This window comes from Leopardus geoffroyi, chromosome D1 (assembly GCF_018350155.1).
Source record: "Leopardus geoffroyi isolate Oge1 chromosome D1, O.geoffroyi_Oge1_pat1.0, whole genome shotgun sequence".
Taxonomy (NCBI): Eukaryota; Metazoa; Chordata; class Mammalia; order Carnivora; family Felidae; genus Leopardus; species Leopardus geoffroyi.
The window spans coordinates 10,150,178-10,169,578 of record NC_059329.1 but is presented as its reverse complement, the minus strand read 5'-3'; the positions used below and the strand labels follow the sequence as shown (position 1 = coordinate 10,169,578).

Below are 19,401 nucleotides of genomic sequence, written 5' to 3'. Positions count from 1 at the left end.
TTGAGCCACGCAGGCACCCCAAGAATTTGTTTTTTAATAGAAATTTTACAACCAGATCTCTACAGTTTGGAAGGTAAGGTGCCTTTTTTGCTCTCTTTTTTTGTACAGAGAATGTTCATTGTAAACTTAGTTTCTAGGCCTTGTGAGTTGTTCCATCAGATGGTGACAAAGGTGCCATGGAACCCATAAGGCATTTGCACGGGCACTTCGGCTCGGCCCAGTTCTTCAAAGTTCTTGGCGTCCAAGACTAGTAGAAAATTGTTTTCATTCTAGAAAAGGAAAAACAATACTGGAAATTCTTTTCTTTTTTAATTTTTTTTTTTCAACGTTTATTTTATTTTTTGGGACAGAGAGAGACAGAGCATGAACGGGGGAGGGGCAGAGAGAGAGGGAGACACAGAATCGGAAACAGGCTCCAGGCTCTGAGCCATCAGCCCAGAGCCTGACGCGGGGCTCGAACTCACGGACCGCGAGATCGTGACCTGGCTGAAGTCGGACGCCCAACCGACTGCGCCACCCAGGCGCCCCTCTTTTTTAATTTTTTAATGTTTTAATTATTTTCGAAGAAGAGAGACACAGAGCATGAGCGGGGGAAGAGCGGAGAGAGAGGGAGACACAGAATTCGAAGCAGGCTCCAGGCTCTGAGCTGTCAGCACACAGCCTGATGCGGGGCTTGAACTCACGAACTGTGAGATCATGACCTGAGTTGAAGTCGGATGCTTAACCAACTGAGCCACCCAGGCGCCCCAGAAATTCTTTTGATCATGTCTTATGCATCTTCCTCCTATCTATCCTCACCACCTAGCACAGTGCCTTGGCTATCCATTCACTGAATGTTTGCGGAATTGCTGAACCAGCCTGAAAAGGAAATTATGGCAGAAGAAGTTCAGGCCCAGAGTGAAGAAATTAGGTTGTTTATGTCAATTACTTTCACAGAATCTCTCTGACTTTAAGGATCTTTTTACCTGGGCCTTTTTAATCTCCGAAGGGATACAGAAATTTTTTTCTTCCAAATTTTCTAAGTTCTATGCCTCCAGTTACTTCGGAACTGTACAAATAACTTTGTCAGCATTACAAGGCTGACTGATACTTGCCCTGGTGTAATTGCAGGAGTGGCAAGTACATGAAATGAGGACAAAGTCCTCTGAAGCCTGTGGCAGATGTTAGTAACTGATCCCAGCACTCTCCTCGTCAAACCCTTAAAAAGTCTCAGAATCCTACACCCCAGGCAGCCACTAATAACTGATCAAAGCTTGTACTCAAAGTGAACCTATCTGCCATAAGACTGCCTCACACAAGAAGTTATGACATCAACATTGTTGAGAACTAGGGCTCACCACATTACACTTTTGGAGCAATGAAACTGGCAGCACAGATGGTGGCATGAACATCCGACTAGACGTCAGAAGACTGAGATTTAAACACTGGCTTTACCACTGTGAGATCTGACGCAAGCTCCTGCAACTTATCTAACTTACAAATTCCATGTGTGTAAAATGGTACGCAAAAAAGGTCTTCTTCTTTTTTTTTTAATTTAAATTCAAGTTAGTTAACATACAGCGTAGTCTTGGTTTCGGGAATAGAACCCGGGATTCATCTCTTACATATGATACCCAGTGCTCATCCTGAAAAGTGCCCTCCTTAATGCTCATCACCCATTTTACCCGTACCCTACCCACCTCCCCTCCAGCAACGCTCAGTTTATTCTCTATATTTAAGATTCTCTTGTGGTTTGCCTCCCTCTCTGTTTCAACAAAGCTCTTCTGATGAGTAAATAAGATGATGTGTGTTAAAATTCTTTGTAAATGAATATGCAAAATGTAAATTATGATGACTATATAAATAGAACTTTAAAATAATAATAAAGCACGATTGTGATAAAAGGGTATGTACGCAGGAGGAGAGGAAGAAAAGGGAGAAAGTACTGTGTTGGAATCAGAATAAACTACTGACAGCATCACTGAATACAATCCTCAAAAGGCTCAGTGCCACTTCTCTTTCTGAATAGTGATGGGGAGATACATTTACCTGCTTGGGGGTGATCACCACAGAGAGAATAACCCCACCATCTTCTTCACTGGTTCCTGGTGCAGGAACAAACACAGGTTCTGAGGGGTAGAAGCCATCTTCTCTCCAAATCTGTAAGACCCCCCCCAAAAAGTATTTGATAGAAGGCTAGTTATGAGCAAGAAGCCTTCAACAGCTTTTCTCACTCCCAGCATGCACCTGGCTGTCAGTACACTATCCATTCAGTAAAAGAACCAGGCTCACTGAGCTGAATAGAGGGGGGCAGGTGGCTTGCAGCTACAGGCTCCATCATCATCAGACACAATCTATGCAGTTATAATTTCCCATCGACCTGAACTATGTGTCCCAATAACCTAAACCCCATGATTTCTCTAAAAATAACATCCAACAGAGACTTGTTTTTCTGGGCTTGGGATTCATGTAAGATTCCCCAGAGGGAATATACCCCTAGCCTAGGTGATTCTGTGGTTCTCAAACTGAATAAAAGTAAATGGTTGAGCGGCTTAAATATTAAAGAAGCTCAAGGGGTGCCTGGGTGGCTCATTTGGTTAAGCGTCCGACTCTTCATTTCAGCTCAGGTCATGATCTCACAGTTGGTGAGATCCAGCCCTGCAGTGGGCTCTGCCCTGACAGCTTGGCACCTGCTTGGGATTCTCCCTCTACCTCTCCCCAACGCATGCAAGCACTCTCACTCACTCTGTCTCTCATTCTCTTTCTCTCTGTCTCTCAAAATAAATAAATAAAACATTAAAAAGAAAAACCTTAAAAGAAAATCACTCCTTCCTTTAAAAAAAGAAAAAGAAATTCAAGAGCTACTTTAACAAAACAGAAACTAATTCAAAAAAGCGGTCTTTTAAGGGTGCCCTTTAAAAGGGGAAAAGTGGTCTTTTAAGAGTTCAGAAAGGGAAAAAGATTTTCATTACCGTCAGTGTTTTGTTTGCCACGTCCACCTTGATCAGAGAATCCCCCACCAAATGCCGAAAGCCACAGCCATAGAAGAAACGATACTTTCTGCCACTGAATTGGCCATAGTTGATCTGGGGAAATTCAATACCTCCTTCATCCTCTAGACCCTCAGGATGTAGATTTTCATAGGAGCACCAAATCTAAAAGAGATCCCAAAAGGATTTGCAGTGATTGCTTACTTTGTCACCTATTTTATGCAGTATAGGTCAGTGAGGGGGCTAAGAGTTTGCAACAGGGCTTGGAAACTGAGACTCTAGGTCATCTTTTCCATTATTCCTCTTTCCATCACATGTATGAATACGTGAAAGATCATCGGGTTTTGTGACGAAGCTGTCAAATGGCATACAGGGTGGCAGTGACCTTCTTATTCTACCAAAGCTAAGATATTAATAGCTACACAACGACATGCTGTGGTAAGCACAAGCTTTCCAGAAGGTGGAGATGATCAATACCAATCTAATACTTAGCTGTTCCACAACCATTAGAAGATTGACATATCTGTTTCAAAACACAAAAAGGATAGGTAAACACAGCGCTCACTCCCACTCAGCATCCTGCAGCTCTTGCGCAAGCGACTGTCATGACCTTACCCTGCTAGGCTGAATGATATCAGACTTACTGGACAACAAAGATTGAGGGAAACAGCCAATGAATAGAGTACCACGATTAAAATTCAAAGTCTTCGTCTAGTGTCCTTTGAAAGCATACCTTTCCATCAGCCTGTTTCACAGCACTGGCTGAAGAATAGGACAACGGGCTGAGGTTCTGTCCCTCGGGGTCATTCAAACTGACATGCAAGGGCAAAACAAACCTTCGAGGGAAAGATCTGCCTACTGAATTATAGACCTGTTCAGGAAAAAGAAAGAGATGATAAAATGTCATTCATAGGATAACAGCATGTCCCAATAATTTATATCCAGTCAAACATTCCTAAGTAATTGCATAAACGATCATTTTCATTCATTCATTTATTCCACAAACATCTGTTGAGTACCTCTAGGCAAAGCACTATTATAGACACTGGGGATGCAACAGTGAACAGAGTCTCTGGACCTCAAGGAACTCACACTCTAGCGGGAAAAGAATGATAATAAGAATTAAAATGTATGTTATTGGATTAGTGTCAAATACACAAATGAGGTCTGGATAGTGATAACTGCCATTAAGAAACATCCTGCAGGGTGAGAGACTAGAGAGTAACAGGGGTGCTTCCTTTTTCATGTCTGGTCAGAATAGGCCTCTGCATATTAAAGCATTACCTTAGTAGGCCTGGGTTGCTCAAAGCTGGCACATTCTCAAGAAAGGTCCATTTTCATGGCTGGTCCTTAGCTGGCACCTGAGAACTGAGCTGTGGGAATATTATGTCTGACAAGACTGGGTTCGCATTCCTGAGGTCTTGAGCCACACTGCACTACTTTACCCAGACAGTTTATGCAAACAATGCAATTTATAATGAACATTTGCTACCCTGCATACGGGGCATACGGAGCTTTGCTTAACTGAGGTTGGGTAGGGGCTATATGCCTATGTGCTGATACCCAACAAAAACTCTTGATGATCAATTTGGGGGAGCTTCCCTGGCATGCAACATTCCATACATGTTGTCACAAGTTGCTAGAGGAATCAGGTGTGTCCTGGGTGACTCCACTGGGAGAAGACTTGGAAGGGTGCCCCTGGCAGTCTCCTCCAGTCTTCATCCCATGCACCTTTCCATTTGCTGACTTTTCTGAGATCTGTGAGCCCTCCTACTGAATCACCAAACCAGGAGTGAGGATCCCCAACACAACCTCCTTGCAGAGATCATGTTGAAGCAGGAGGCTCCAGCAAAATAAGTATATTTTTTCTGACAATAAGAGTGCTTTAAGCATATTTTCCTTTCTTGAAATACTGTAAGAGGGGCACCTGGGTGGTTCAGTCGGTTAAAGGTCTGACTCTTGGTTTTGGCTCAGGTCATGATCTCCCCATTCGTGGATTTGAGCCCTGCGTTGGGCTCTGTCCTGTCAACAAAGGGTCTTCTTGGGATTCTCTCTCTCTCTCTCAAAAATAAATAATCAAATGCAAAAAAAAAAAAAAAAAAACTACTGTAAGATGGAGAAGAAAACGTGCTATTTCCCCTCATATACCTGGATTCACATTATCTCCATCTCACACAGAAATGTTTTTACTGAAAAAAGATTCAGTGCTATTTTTAAGCTTCATACAGAGTTAGATTTTTTTAAGAGTTAGATGTTTTAAGTTACTTTTAAATTTATGTAAACATTTTTTTTCCTTCAGCAAAGCCATAGCTGAACAAAAAGACACTTCCAATAATGGGGGCTTAGGTAAAGTGGACCAACTATCCCACTGCAAACAGTTTAAAGAAGCTAGACAAAATGCTTAAAATAGGTGTCTGAACTCAGGAAACAACAGATGTTGGTGAGGATGTAGAGAAATGGGAACTCTCTTGCACTGCTGATGGGAATGCAAACTGGTTCAGCTGCTCTGGAAAAGAGTGTGAAGGTTCCTCAAAAAATTAAAAATAGAATTGCCCTACGACCCAGCAACAGCACTACTAGGAATTTATGCAAAGGATACAGGGGTGCTGATTCATAGGGCGCATGTACCCCAATATTTATAGCAGCACTTTCAACAATAGCCAAATTAGGGAAAGAGCTCAAATGTCCATCAACTGACAAATGGATAAAGAAGATGTGGTTTGGGGCGCCTGGGTGGCGCAGTCGGTTAAGCGTCCGACTTCAGCCAGGTCACGATCTTGCGGTCCGTGAGTTCGAGCCCCGCGTCGGGCTCTGGGCTGATGGCTCAGATCCTGGAGCCTGTTTCAGATTCTGTGTCTCCCTCTCTCTCTGCCCCTCCCCCGTTCATGCTCTGTCTCTCTCTGTCCCAAAAATAAAAATAAACGTTGAAAAAAAAAATTAAAAAAAAAAAAAAAAGAAGATGTGGTTTATATATACAATGGAATACTACTCGGCAATGAGAAAGAATGAAACCTTGCCATTTGCAACAACATGGATGGAACTGAAGGGTATTACGGTAAGTGAAATAAATCAGTCAGAAAAAGACAGATATCATGCTTTCACTCATATGTGGAACTTAAGAAACTTAACAGAAGACCATAGGGGAAAGGAAGGGAAAAAAAAAAAAGTTACAGAGAGGGAGGCAAACCATAAGAGACTTTTAAATACAGAGAACAAACTGAGGGCTGATGGGAGGGTTGATGCGGAGGGGAAAATGGGTAATGGGCATTGAGGAGGGCACTTGTTGGGATGAGCACTGGGTGTTGTACGTAAGCGATGAATCATGGGAATCTACTCCTGAAGCCAAAAGCACACTGTATACGCTGTATTTTAGCTAACTTGACAATAAATTATATTTAAAAAATGCTTTATAATCCCCCCCCCCAAAATAAAAATAAAATAAAATACCTGTTTGAAGGCATTGGTGAGCTAAAAAGGCAGTGACGAACAACAGGGCAGAGATTTGGAGGGAGACGGAAACCTAGAGGTAAACAAGATACAGGGGCAGCGGGGCAACTTGTCCCCTAAGGATATCAACTGCTTCCAGAAAAAGGCAGCTGAAAGGCTGAGAAAATAAAATAACTTTTTATTAAACTTTTTTTTATCTTGAGATCACTGCAGATTCACATGAAATAATACAGAAAAATAAACAATTGATTAAAAAATGGGCAAAAAACTAGAATAACATTTTGCCAAAAATATACAAATGGCCAATAAGTACAGGAAAAGATGCTCAGCATCATTCATTAGTCATTAGGGAAATGCAAATCAAAATTACAATGAGATATTACTTCATACCCACTAGGGTGGTTACTATAAAAAAAAAATCAAAACAAGAAAATAAAAGTGCTTTGAAAAGGTGAAGGAATCGGACCCCTGTGCATCGCCGGTGGGAATGTTAAATGGTGCAGCTGTTGTAGAAAACATTCTGGCGGTTCTTCAGTTAGTGATACAATTATCATAGGATCCGGCAATTCTATTTCTAGTTATATAGAAAAAGAATTTAAAACAGGGACTCAAATGTATACTTGTGTGCCAATGTTCATAACAGCACTATTCACAATAGCCAAAAGGTGAAAACAACCCAAATGTTCCCCAACAAATGAACAGATAAACGAAATGCAGTACAGACATACAAGGATATTTAACCTTTAACAGGAATGAGATTCTGATACATGTTACAACAAGAATGACCCTCAAAAAGGTTATGCTAAATAAAATAAGCCAAACACAAAAAAATAAATCTTGTCTGATTCCACTTATATGAGGTACCTAGAATAGGCAAATGCATAGAAACAGAAAGCAGAATAGAGGCTACCAAAGGCTGGAGAGAGAGGATAATAGGGACCTGTTATTTAATGGGTAGAGTTTCCACTTGGAATGATAAAAAGTGTGGAAATGGGCGGTGATTATGGTTGCACAACACTGTTCATGTACTTAATGCTACTGAACTGAATACCTAAAGACGGTTAAAATGTAAGTTTTATGTTATGTATATTTTATCACATAAAAAACAAAATAATACAGAGAGATCATATGTATCCTTCATCCAGTTTCACCAATGACAGCGTCTTGCGTAACTGCAGTACAATATCACAACTGGAAAATTTACACTGATATAATCCACCAACTTTTTTCAGATTTCACCAGCTAACATGCACCTGTGTGTGTGTGTGTGTGTGTGTGTGTGTCTGTCTGTGTATTTAGTTCCATGCAGTTTTCTCATGTGTAAATTCATGTGATCACCACCACACTCAAGATATAAAATCACCACAAGGATCCTTCATGCTACCTTTTTATAAATATATGGCTACACCAACTCCCCTAACACTTGACCCCAGTGAATAGATTTTGATATTTTCAAGGAATTAAAGGGATAAAAGCTGGAGTTCCAGGACGGCCAAAAAGGAGAAGCCCTGATAGACCCCCAGCTCTTTGGATCAAAACCCCTTCATTCAGCACCTAGGAGTGAGAATGAAAAGAAGTAGTCCAGCTCTTCCAGGAACTGTACCCTGCTTCAAAATATCCCAAGCCCTAGAACTAGATTAAGAATATCTGGAATTGGGGCGCCTGGGTGGCTCAGTCAGTTGAGCGTCCGACTTCAGCTCAGGTCATGATCTCACAGTTTGTGAGTTCGAGCCGCGCATCAGGCTCTGTGCTGACCGCTTGCTTGCTCAGAGCCTGGAGCCTGCTTCAGATTCTGTGTCTCCTTCTCTCTCTGCCCCTCCCCCGCTCACGCTTTGTCTCACTCTGTTTCTCAAAAATAAATCAATGTAAAAAAAAAAATAAAAAAAAAATAAAAAGAATATCTGGAATTGATCATGTACCCAAGCAATCAGCCAAAAGTAAATAAAATTTTCTCTGGAGGAACATAGTATCAGCCTGGGTCTCAAAATATCTCTACAATTTTTCAAACACAATATTCTGTATACAATAAATATTAGCCAGTACAGAAGACAAGAGCATGTTTAAAAAAAACAAAACAAGATAACAATAGAACCAGAGCCACAAGGGATCCAGATAATAGAAGCTACCAGACTCTAAGTTTCTGAATATGGTGGAGGAAATTCTTTTAAACTGAGAATTGTAGCAGAGAACTAGAAATTATAAAAGAGAACCAAATTAAAATTCAAGTACTGAAAAATGCAATGAGTTTAAGAACTTAGTGGCAAGGTTTAACAGCAGAATAGACACTGTTGAAGAAAAAATTAACTGTAAGGTAAGAAGAAAATATCCAAAACAAGATGCTTATTAGAGAGACACAAGAATGGTAAATACTAAATAGAACATGAGTAACAGATAAAGTGAAAAGGAGTAACACACATGTACTTCAATCCCAGAGAGAAGGGAGAGAAAGGATTTACCAGATGCAATATTTGAAGAAATAGGTGACATTTTTCAAAACTAATGAAAGACATCAAACCATAGATTCAGTTATCCCTAAAAAACACCAAAGTAAAATAAATAAAAAGAAAACCATACTGAGAGCTATCCTAGGACTAACTACAGAAAATCAAAGAGAAGATTTTAAAATCAGTCAGAGATGGGGTGCCTGCGTGGCTCAGTCGGTTAAGCATCCAACTTCAGCTCAGGTCATGATCTCACAGTTCATGAGTTTGAGCCCCACACTGGCTCTCTGCTGTCACGGCTTCCCTTCAGGTCCTCTGCCTCCCTCTCTCTCTGCCCCTTCCTTGCTCACTGTCTCCCTCCCTCTCTCTCTCTCTCTCTCTCTCTCTCTCTCTCTCTCTCAACCTCTCTAAAATAAAAGCATTTAAAAAAGTTTTCTTGGGGCGCCTGGGTGGCGCAGTCGGTTAAGCGTCCGACTTCAGCCAGGTCACGATCTCGCGGTCCGTGACTTCGAGCCCCGCGTCAGGCTCTGGGCTGATGGCTCAGAGCCTGGAGCCTGTTTCCGATTCTGTGTCTCCCTCTCTCTCTGCCCCTCCCCCGTTCATGCTCTGTCTCTCTCTGTCCCAAAAATAAATAAACGTTGAAAAAAAAAATTAAAAAAAAAAAAAGTTTTCTTTTAAATCAGAGGAGAGGAAAAAATAGCAACTTCAAAGGCGCAAGGCTTAGATTGACTACTGATTTCTCAACAGAAATCAGAATACAACCAAACATCTTTAAAGTATTAAAAAAAATAACAACCTAGAACTCTTTATCTAATGAAAACATTCTTCAAGAAAGAAGGTAAAATAAAGACATTTTTCTGAGAAGCAAAAACAGATTTCATCACCAGCATATCTGAACTAAAGGAAATACCAAAAGATACTCTTCTGTTAGAAAGAAAGTGATTCCACATGGAAGCCTCAGACTGGGAGGAATTAAAAGCAATTGAAAGGTACAGATGTGGGTACATGGGGAGTATGGAGAACTATGATTACATAAAGCAATAATAATAATGTCTTATAGGGTTTAATATAGAAAGAAAATTAAAATATACAACAACAGTAGTGTATAAATCAGGAGAAGAGTAAATAGAGTTAATGTGTTCCAGAGTTCTTGCAGTGTCTGCAAGGAATTAAAGAACCAATTTATAATATATTGTGTTAAATCAAGGCTGCATATTATAATCTCTAAAATAACCACCAGGGACGCATGGGGGGCTCAGTTGGTTAAGCTTCTGACTTCAGCTAAGGTCATGACCTCACGGTTCGTGGGTTCGAGGCCTGTGTCAGGTTCTGTGCTGACAGCTCAGAGCCTGGAGCCTGCTTCAGATTCTGTGTCTCCCTCACTCTGCCCCTCCCCCACTCATGCTCTGTCTTTCCCTCTCCCTCTCCCTCTCTCTCTCTCTCTCTCTCAAAAATAAATAAACTTAAAAAAAAATAAGTTGGGGCGCCTGGATGGCTCAGTCAATTGGGCGTCCAGCTTCAGCTCAGGTCATGATCTCACAGTTTGTGAGTTCGAGCCCCGCGTCTGGCTCTGTGCTGACAGCTTAGAGCCTGGAGCCTGTTTCGGATTCTGTGTCTCCCTCTCTCTCTGCTCCTCCCCTGCTCATGCTCTGTCTCTCTCTCTCTTTCTCTCTCAAAAATAAATGAACATTAAAAAAATTTTTAAAAAAAGAAAAAAGAAGTAAAATAAAATAACCACTAAAAAAATATCTAATTACCATGCTAATGGGCAGGAGATGGAAGGAGGTTTGGGGAGGGGAGATGGAAATCAAATAATAAAATACACTCAACCAATCCAGGGAAGGCAAGAAAGGAGAGAGAGAAAGAAACAATGACACAAATAGGAAGTAAACAGTAAGATGGGATTTTTTTTTATTAAAAAAAATTTTTTTAACATTTATTCATTTTTGAGAGATAGAGAGAAACAGAGCATGAGTGGAGGAGAGTCAGAGAGAGGGAGACACAGAATCCCAAGCAGGCTCCAGGCTCCGTGCTGTCAGCACAGAGCCTGATGAAGGGCTCAAACCCACATATCACGAGATCACAACCTGAGCCAAAGTCGGACACTCAACCAACTGAGCCACCCTGGAGCCCCAAGATGGTATTTTTAAACTTCAATATATTGGCGACTGTTCCAACTAAATGCTCAATTAAAAGTCAAGAATTAGCATAATGGATTTTTAAAATATATGCTACTTACAAGGTACACATTCATAAAGATTAAAAGTGTAAGAATGGAAAAGTTACAGCATGCAAACATTAAACAAAAAAGTAGACTTTAAGGCAAAAAACATTACTCACAAATAAATGTTCAATAAAATCATCAAGGTAAAACAATTCTAAATTTGTATGTACATAATAACAGAGCACCAAAATATATAAACTAAAAATTAACATAACTATAGGAGCACCAGTCTGGCTTAGTTGATAAAAGCATGTGACTCTTGATCTTGTGGTCATGAGTTTGAGCCCCACATTGAGGGCAGAGTTTACTTTAAAAAAATAAAAAATTAAATTAAATTAACATAACTATAAAAAGAAACAGAAAAATCTGTATTCCAAGTAAGAGATTTTAATATGCCTCTCATGTAATATCATAATGTCATGTAATAGAGATCAATAAAAACAGATACGATTTGGATAGTATAAACAAATATGACCTAATTGACATATGTAAAACACTACATTCAAAATTCAGAATATACATTATTTTAAATACATATGAAGCACTTAAAAAATGATCTAACGCTGGACCACAAAGCAAATCTCAATATCATACAGTAAAATTAAGCTGGAAATCAATGGTAGAAAAATTTCTATATATTTGAAATTTTAAAAACACATTTCAGGGGCGCCTGGGTGGCGCAGTCGGTTAAGCGTCCGACTTCAGCCAGGTCACGATCTCGCGGTCCGGGAGTTCGAGCCCCGCATCAGGCTCTGGGCTGATGGCTCAGAGCCTGGAGCCTGTTTCCGATTCTGTGTCTCCCTCTCTCTCTGCCCCTCCCCCGTTCATGCTCTGTCTCTCTCTGTCCCCAAAAAAATAAATAAACGTTGAAAAAAAAAAATTAAAAAAAAAAAACACATTTCAAAAACAAATCTCAATGAGAGAGAATTCGTTAACTGAGAAGTAATAAAAATAAAACATATAAAAATTTGTGGGATGCAGCTAAAACTCTGCTAGAGTGACGTTTATCATCACAAAGATATATGTGGTGGGCAAAAGGATGAAAAATAACAAACTAACCACATCCTTAGTTACAAAGAGGTCATATTAGGCACAAAGGAAAAAGAAAGGGCCAGAGAAAGACCGTATGATTTCACTCACATGTGGAATTTAAGAAACAAAACAAATGAACATGGGGGGAAGAAACAAAGAGAGAGGCAAGCCATAAAACAGACTCTTAACTACAGAGAACAAAGTGAGATGTTGCTGGAGGGGAAGTGGGCAGGGGATGGACTAAATGGGTGGTGGAGATTAAGTAGGGCACTTGTGACGAGCCCTGGGTGTTGTATGAAGAAAGAAGGAAAGGAAATAATAAAAATAAGAACAGAAACTGATGAAATGGAAAATACACACACATTAAAGAGGATCAACCAAGCCAGAAAGATAGTTGTTTTTGAAAAGCTTCATTAAATCTGTAAGACCCTGGCAAGCCTAAGCAAATGCACAAAAAAGAAAGGAAAGGTTACCATATAGGGATAAAAACAGGTGGCATCGGGGCGCCTGGGTGGCGCAGTCGGTTAAGCGTCCGACTTCAGCCAGGTCACGATCTCGCGGTCCGTGAGTTCGAGCCCCGCATCAGGTTCTGGGCTGACGGCTCAGAGCCTGGAGCCTGTTTCCGATTCTGTGTCTCCCTCTCTCTCTGCCCCTCCCCCGTTCATGCTCTGTCTCTCTCTGTCCCAAAAATGAATAAACGTTGAAAAAAAAAATTTTTTTAAACAGGTGGCATCAATTAACCATAGGTACATTTTTTTAAATCATAGAATGATATCACAAATGACATCAGATAAATAAATTTGAAATTTTAGATGACATAAATTTCTAAAAAAAATCAATTTACCAAATCTGACACAATAAAAAATAGAAAATCAGAATAATATTGTATTATTAAAATACAATTCATAATTTAAGATCTAAGTATAAGGAAATATACAGGCCCAGATGGCTTACTTCTTGAATTATTCCAAACGTTTAAGAAATAATGCCAATCTTATACATTCTCATGTAGAGAAAAGAGAACAATTTCCAACTCACTGTATGAGATCAGCAAAACCTTAATACCAAAACTTAACAAGGATATTATAAGAAAGAAAAATTATAGGCCAATTTTATTCATAAAATACATGCAACAAAATCCTAAACAAAATATTAGCAAAGTAAGTCCAACAATATTTAAAGAAAAATACACAGCAACCAATTGGGATTTGATTCAGGAATAGAAGGGAAAGCTTCACATTCAAAAATCAATAAATAGCTGTTATTACAAACATTTCTTCAATCAATCAATGTACTTTACCACACTGATGACATAAAGGATAAGTCAGATGATTATCTCAAAACTATTGAAAAAACACTTGATAAAATTCAACATCCATCCATAATTAAAGTTCTTAGTAGGGGCGCCTGGGTGGCGCAGTCGGTTAAGCGTCCGACTTCAGCCAGGTCACGATCTCGCGGTCCGTGAGTTCGAGCCCCGCGTCGGGCTCTGGGCTGATGGCTCAGAGCCTGGAGCCTGTTTCCGATTCTGTGTCTCCCTCTCTCTCTGCCCCTCCCCCGTTCATGCTCTGTCTCTCTCTGTCCCAAAAATAAATAAACGTTGAAAAAAAAAAAATTTAAAAAGTTCTTAGTAAACTAGAAGTAAAAGGGAACTTTCCTAAGTGAGAAAAATTATCTTTAAAAAAGAATCTATTGGGGCCCCTGGGTGGCTCAGTCAGTTAAGCATCCAACTTCAGCTCCAGTCATGATTTTTGAGTTCGAGCCCAGCGTCGGGCTATGTATTGACAGCTTAGAACCTGGAGCCTGCTTCAGATTCTGTTTCTCCCTCTCTGTCTGCTCCTCCCCTGTTCATGCTCTGTCTGTCTCTCAAAAAATAAACATTTTTTAAAAAATCTATCAATAACTTATGTCCACACAAAATCTGCCCACAAATGTTAATAGCAGTTTTATTTATATTTGCCAAAAACTGAAAGTAACCAAGGTATCCTCCAATAAATGAATGGATAAACAAACCTAGTACATACATACAACAGCATATCATTCAGTGATGAAAAAAATGAGCTATCAAGCCACCAAAAGACCTGAAGAAACTTTAAGTATATATTACTATGAGGAAAAAGCAAGTCTGAAAAGGCTACATACTCTAGGATTCCAATTACATGACATCTTGAAAAAGGAGAAAGTATAGGGACAGTAAAAAGATTACTAGTTGCTAGGTGTTGAGAGAAGTGGGGAGGGAAGAAGATGGAATGTGGTATTTTAAGGGTAGGGAAACTAGTCTGTATGATACTATAATGGTAGATACATGACTTTATGCATTTGTCAAAACCCATAGAATTGTACAACACAGAGTGAATCCTAGTGTAAATTACGGACTTTAGGTAGTAATAATATATAAATATTGGTTCATCAATGGTAACACATATACCCCACCAAGGCAAGATGTCAACAATAGGGGAATCTGGGGATATTAGGGGAAGGGAATATACATGGGAGTGCTTTCCAGGTTCTGCTTGATTTTTATTTAAACCTAAAATTTCTCTAAAAAACAAAGTCTATTAGTTTGTTTGCTTGTTTAAATCTATAGCAAACAGCATACCTAACAGTAAAATGTTGAAGACTTTTCCTCTCATATTGGGCACCAGATAAGGATGCCAACCATCTCCACTTGCATTCAACACTGTACTGGAGGTCCAATGAAGAAAGGCAAGAAAATGAAAATCAATAACTAGTCTGGAAAGGAAACTGTCATTACTTGTATAAGATATGATTGTAGATGTAGAAAATCTAAAAGAATCTATAAATTATTAGAATTACTGAATTACTGTATTCATTAACTGAGCAAAAGATCAAGAAACTAAAATCAAACATATTGCTATACAGCAGTATTAACATAAATGAAAGCAAAAGTAAATACCTAGGAGTAAGTCTAATAATTTAATAATGTTCTTTATAATAAAAAAGACATATAAAATGTGTACCCAGATAGCTATAAAACACTTTAAAGAAGTGATAAAATGGAAAGATAAATTGTATTCATGTACTAGAAGAATCAACATTGTGTAAAGATATTAACCTCTCAAATTAATACGCAGATTCAGTGCAAATGCAATTAAAATCTGACAGGTTTTTTTGTTGTTCTGTGTGTGTGTGTGTGTGTGTGTGTGTGTGTGTGTAGAAACTGACAAGCTGATTCTAAAATGTATATAAAAATGTAGGGGGGTGCCTACATGGTTCAGTCAGTTCAGTGTCTGACTTCGGCTCAGGTCATGGTTTCAGAGTTCATGGGTTTGAGACCCACATCAGGCTCTGTGCTGACAGCTCAGAGCCTGGAGCCTATTTCAGATTCTGTGCCTCCCTCTCTCTCTGCTCCTCCCCCACTCATGCTCTGTCTGTCTGTCTGTCTCTCTCAAAAATAAATAAACATTTCAAAAAAATTTTTTTTAAATGTAGGAACACCTGGGTTGCTCAGTTGGTTGAGCACCCAACTCTTGATTTCGGGGCAGGTCATGATCCCAGGATCATGGGATCAAGCCCTGCGTTGGGCTCCTTATTGAGCATGGGGCCTGCTTGGGATATTCTCTCTCTCTCTCCCTCTACCCCTCTCCCCTGCTTGCTCTCTCTCTCTAAAATAAAAAAAAAATTTTTTTTTTTTATTTAAAAAGTTATAGAGGGCCAGGAATGGCCATGACACTCATTATAGAAGGAAATATTAGGAGGACCTTATCTACTAAACATCAAGATTTTTCATACAGTGATATTAATCAGCACAGTGGGATACTGGCACAGGAATACCTAAGTAGACCAATGGAACAGAATATAAATCTAAAACAGAATAACGCATATATGAGTACTTAATTTTTAGAATTAAAAACTCTTGTAGAGGTAATATGTGAAAATATTGTTATGACCTTATCATGGGAAGATGTCTGAAATAGGATGTACAATGTATTACTCATAAAGAAAAAAATTGATAGATTGGAACATGCCTATTCATCAAAAGCACCATTAAGATAAACTGATAGAGGTATCTGCAAAAATACCTGTAGGAATTTCATACTTAATGGTGAATTATTAAACATTTTCCAGATGAGAAGGGGAAAATGATTACTGCTATAACTACTTCTTTTCAATTTGAGGTCCTAGCCAATATAATAAGGCATGAAAAAGAAATAAAAGGCATATAAGGACTGGAAAGAAAGAAATGAAACTGTCATTATTTTCAGATAACATGATTATGTACATAGAAAATCAAAAATAATCTATAGTCAACTATTCAAATCCTAATAAGTGAATTTAGCAAGATATTTAAATAAGAAATCAATATACAAAATCAACTGCATTTCTATATACCAGCAAAAACAGAAAATGAAACCTTAAAAACTAAGCAAAATAAGTCAGAGAAAAAACAGACATCATATGATTTCACTCATATACTTGTATGTGTAATTTGAGAAACACAACAGATGAACATAGGGGAAGGGATGTAAAAATAAGATAAAAACAGAGAGGGAGGCAAACCATAAGAGATTCTTAAATACAGAGAACAAGCTGAGCGTTGCTGGAGGGGCGGTGGGTGGGAGGATGGGTTAAATGGGTGATGGGCATTAAGTAGGGCACCTGTTGGGATGAGCACTGGGTGTCACATGTAAGAGATGAATCCCTGGGTTCTAATCCTGAAACCAAGACTACACTGTATGTTAACTAACTTGAATTTAAATTAAAGAAGAAGAAGAAGGAGGAGGAGGACGAGGACAAGGACGAGGACGAGGACAAGGACGAGGATGAGGAGGGAGAGGAGGAGGAGAAGGAGGAGGAAGAGGGGGAGGAGGAGGGGAAATCTAAAGCAAACGTGATGCTAAAAATGGTAACAGAGAACAATCTGGTATCTGCCAGAGGGGAGAGTATAGGGATGGGCAAAACAGGGGAAGGGATTAAAAAGTATAAAAGCCCAGTTATAAAATAAATAGGACATGAGGATACAATGTACAGCATAGAGAGTATAGTCAATAATATGTAACAACTTTCTATGGTGACAGAAGATACTAGATTTATTGTGATGATCAACTCATAATGTATATAAATGTTAAATCACTATGTTGTGTGCCTAATATAATATTGTATGTCAACTACACTTGAATAAAAAAACTTAACAATTAAAAGACTGGGATGCCTTGCTGGCTCAGTCACTGGAGTGTGCAACACTTGATATTGGAATTGTAGGTTCACACCCCATATTGAGTGTAGAGATTACTTAAAAATAAAATATTTTAAAAATAATAATAATAATTAATCAAATATACCATTTATAATAGTTTCAAAACTAAACCTGAATGCCTACAGATAAATTTAACAAAAGATATGCAATATCCTGACCAAAAACTTTATAAACATTACTGAGAGAAATTTTTAAAAGACTCAAATAAATGGAAAGATATTCCATGTTCATGGATCGGAAGCTTCAACATTTCTTACTGTTGTAAAGACATCAATTATCCTCAAATTGATCTGTAGTTGCAACATGATTCCAATCAGATTTTGTTTTTTCTTAATTTGCAAAAACTGACATGTTGACTCTAAACTTATGGAAATGCAAAAAGGCCAAGAAAAATCCAGGCAATCTTTAAAAAGAAAAGAGCTAGGACGTATACTGCAGATATCAAGACCGATCAGACAGCTACAATAACTAATAAGTAAGCTTTGTAAGAAAAGTTAACTTTAGGGGTGCCTGGGTGGCTCAGTCCAGTTAAGTATCCGACTCTTGATCTCAGCTCAAGACATGATCTCACACTTTATGAGTTCGAGCCCTGCATCAGGCTCCAAGCTGACAGCACAGAGCCTGCTCAGTATTTTCTCTGCTCCACCCCAACTCATGACTGAATGTACTCTCTCTCTCTCTCTCTTACTCTCCCTCAAAATAAGTAAACTTAAAAGATAAAATAAAATTAAATCAATGTTTTAAAAAAAGTTTTAAGTAAAGTTACAGCCTGAAACAATTTGCATTACATAATCCAGGAAATTTTTACCTTGGATTCAGTATTGGGAAAAAATGAATGCCCTCAGCTGGAAGAACCAAAACAGCTTCTTTTATCAGAGAATTAAGATATTATAGTCCATTTTGCCATCCCTTCCAGGAAACAAGAATGTTTACTTCTCAAGTGTAATAAGGAACTAATCACACAGCGCTCCAAAACACATCTCTTTGTTTTCTTTAATATGCTTTTAATTTATCAGATATTAAGTAAGTAACTCAAATTATCTTTAAGTATTAAATAAGTAAATGACAATGCTGTGCCTTCAATGCTTTAAAACCATTCCACTTCTTTATCTGCCAAAGAAGCAAGAGAAACAGCCAGAACCTGGCTAGTTCAAAATTATGTTGACAACTTCTGACAAATCAGAGATGTTTACCTGATCAAGCCCTTCCCCAACTTTCCTGAGATTCTGTAGTTGGTAAACTTCTAGGCTTCTTCCATCATCTTGACAGCACAAATCAATTACAACACAGCCCTGGTCCTCAAAGGCATTGATTTGATGAAAAGTAACAAAAGGTTTACTGTAGTACATCCCTGGAAGAAGCTGCAGGGAAAATACAAAGAAAAAGAGATATTTTCTTTTTTTCTTTAAGGAACAGATCCACAAAGTTTAAATTAAAAAGATTCCCTCCTCCCCTTTAAGTGACAGGCCTAGTAAGTATAAAAGGTAGAATGTGGAACATAGAAGCAAACACTTTGATTTAACCATTGCTTGCTTAGGTCATCACATTTCATATTAATCAATGAACTGGGGCTATTTGATATAAACCAATCAACTGTCACAACTAACTTAAAAGTCCTTATGAAATAGGGCCCAATGTTTTGAGGTATAAATAAATCCTAGACTTTACCTTACATGATTGAATAGAAAATACTGCTTTTGAGGCACGTGGGTGGCCCAGTAAGTTAAGCGTCCAATTCTTGGTTTTGGCTCATGTCAGATCTCGTGGTGTGGGAGATGGAGCCCCTTGGGCTCTGCACTGACAGTGCAGAGACTGCTTTGGATTCTCTAGCTCCCTCTCTCTCTGCTCCTCCCTTGCTGGTGCGCGCTCTCTCTCTCTCTCTCTCTCTCTCTCTCTCAAAGTAAATAAATAAACTTTAGGGGCGCCTGGGCGGCGCAGTCGGTTAAGCGTCCGACTTCAGCCAGGTCACGATCTCGCGGTCCGTGAGTTCGAGCCCCGCGTCAGGCTCTGGGCTGACGGCTCAGAGCCTGGAGCCTGTTTCCGATTCTGTGTCTCCCTCTCTCTCTGCCC

At 39.1% G+C, this 19,401-nt stretch overlaps 1 protein-coding gene across 2 annotated transcripts in view; it reads right to left on the bottom strand.

Moving 5' to 3' along the window:
• The window catches only part of BCO2 (beta-carotene oxygenase 2), a 109,571-nt gene continuing 90,170 nt past the window's right edge, over positions 1 to 19,401 (bottom strand). For both annotated transcript variants that reach the window (XM_045482795.1, XM_045482794.1), the window contains 5 exons: positions 18,525 to 18,692; positions 3,703 to 3,840; positions 2,952 to 3,134; positions 2,029 to 2,139; positions 1 to 269 (listed from right to left, as the gene is read on the bottom strand). In XM_045482795.1, coding sequence (XP_045338751.1) covers positions 156 to 269; positions 2,029 to 2,139; positions 2,952 to 3,134; positions 3,703 to 3,840; positions 18,525 to 18,692 — 714 coding nt within the window. In that variant the 3' untranslated portion in view covers positions 1 to 155. The remainder of the gene's footprint in view (positions 270 to 2,028; positions 2,140 to 2,951; positions 3,135 to 3,702; positions 3,841 to 18,524; positions 18,693 to 19,401) is intronic.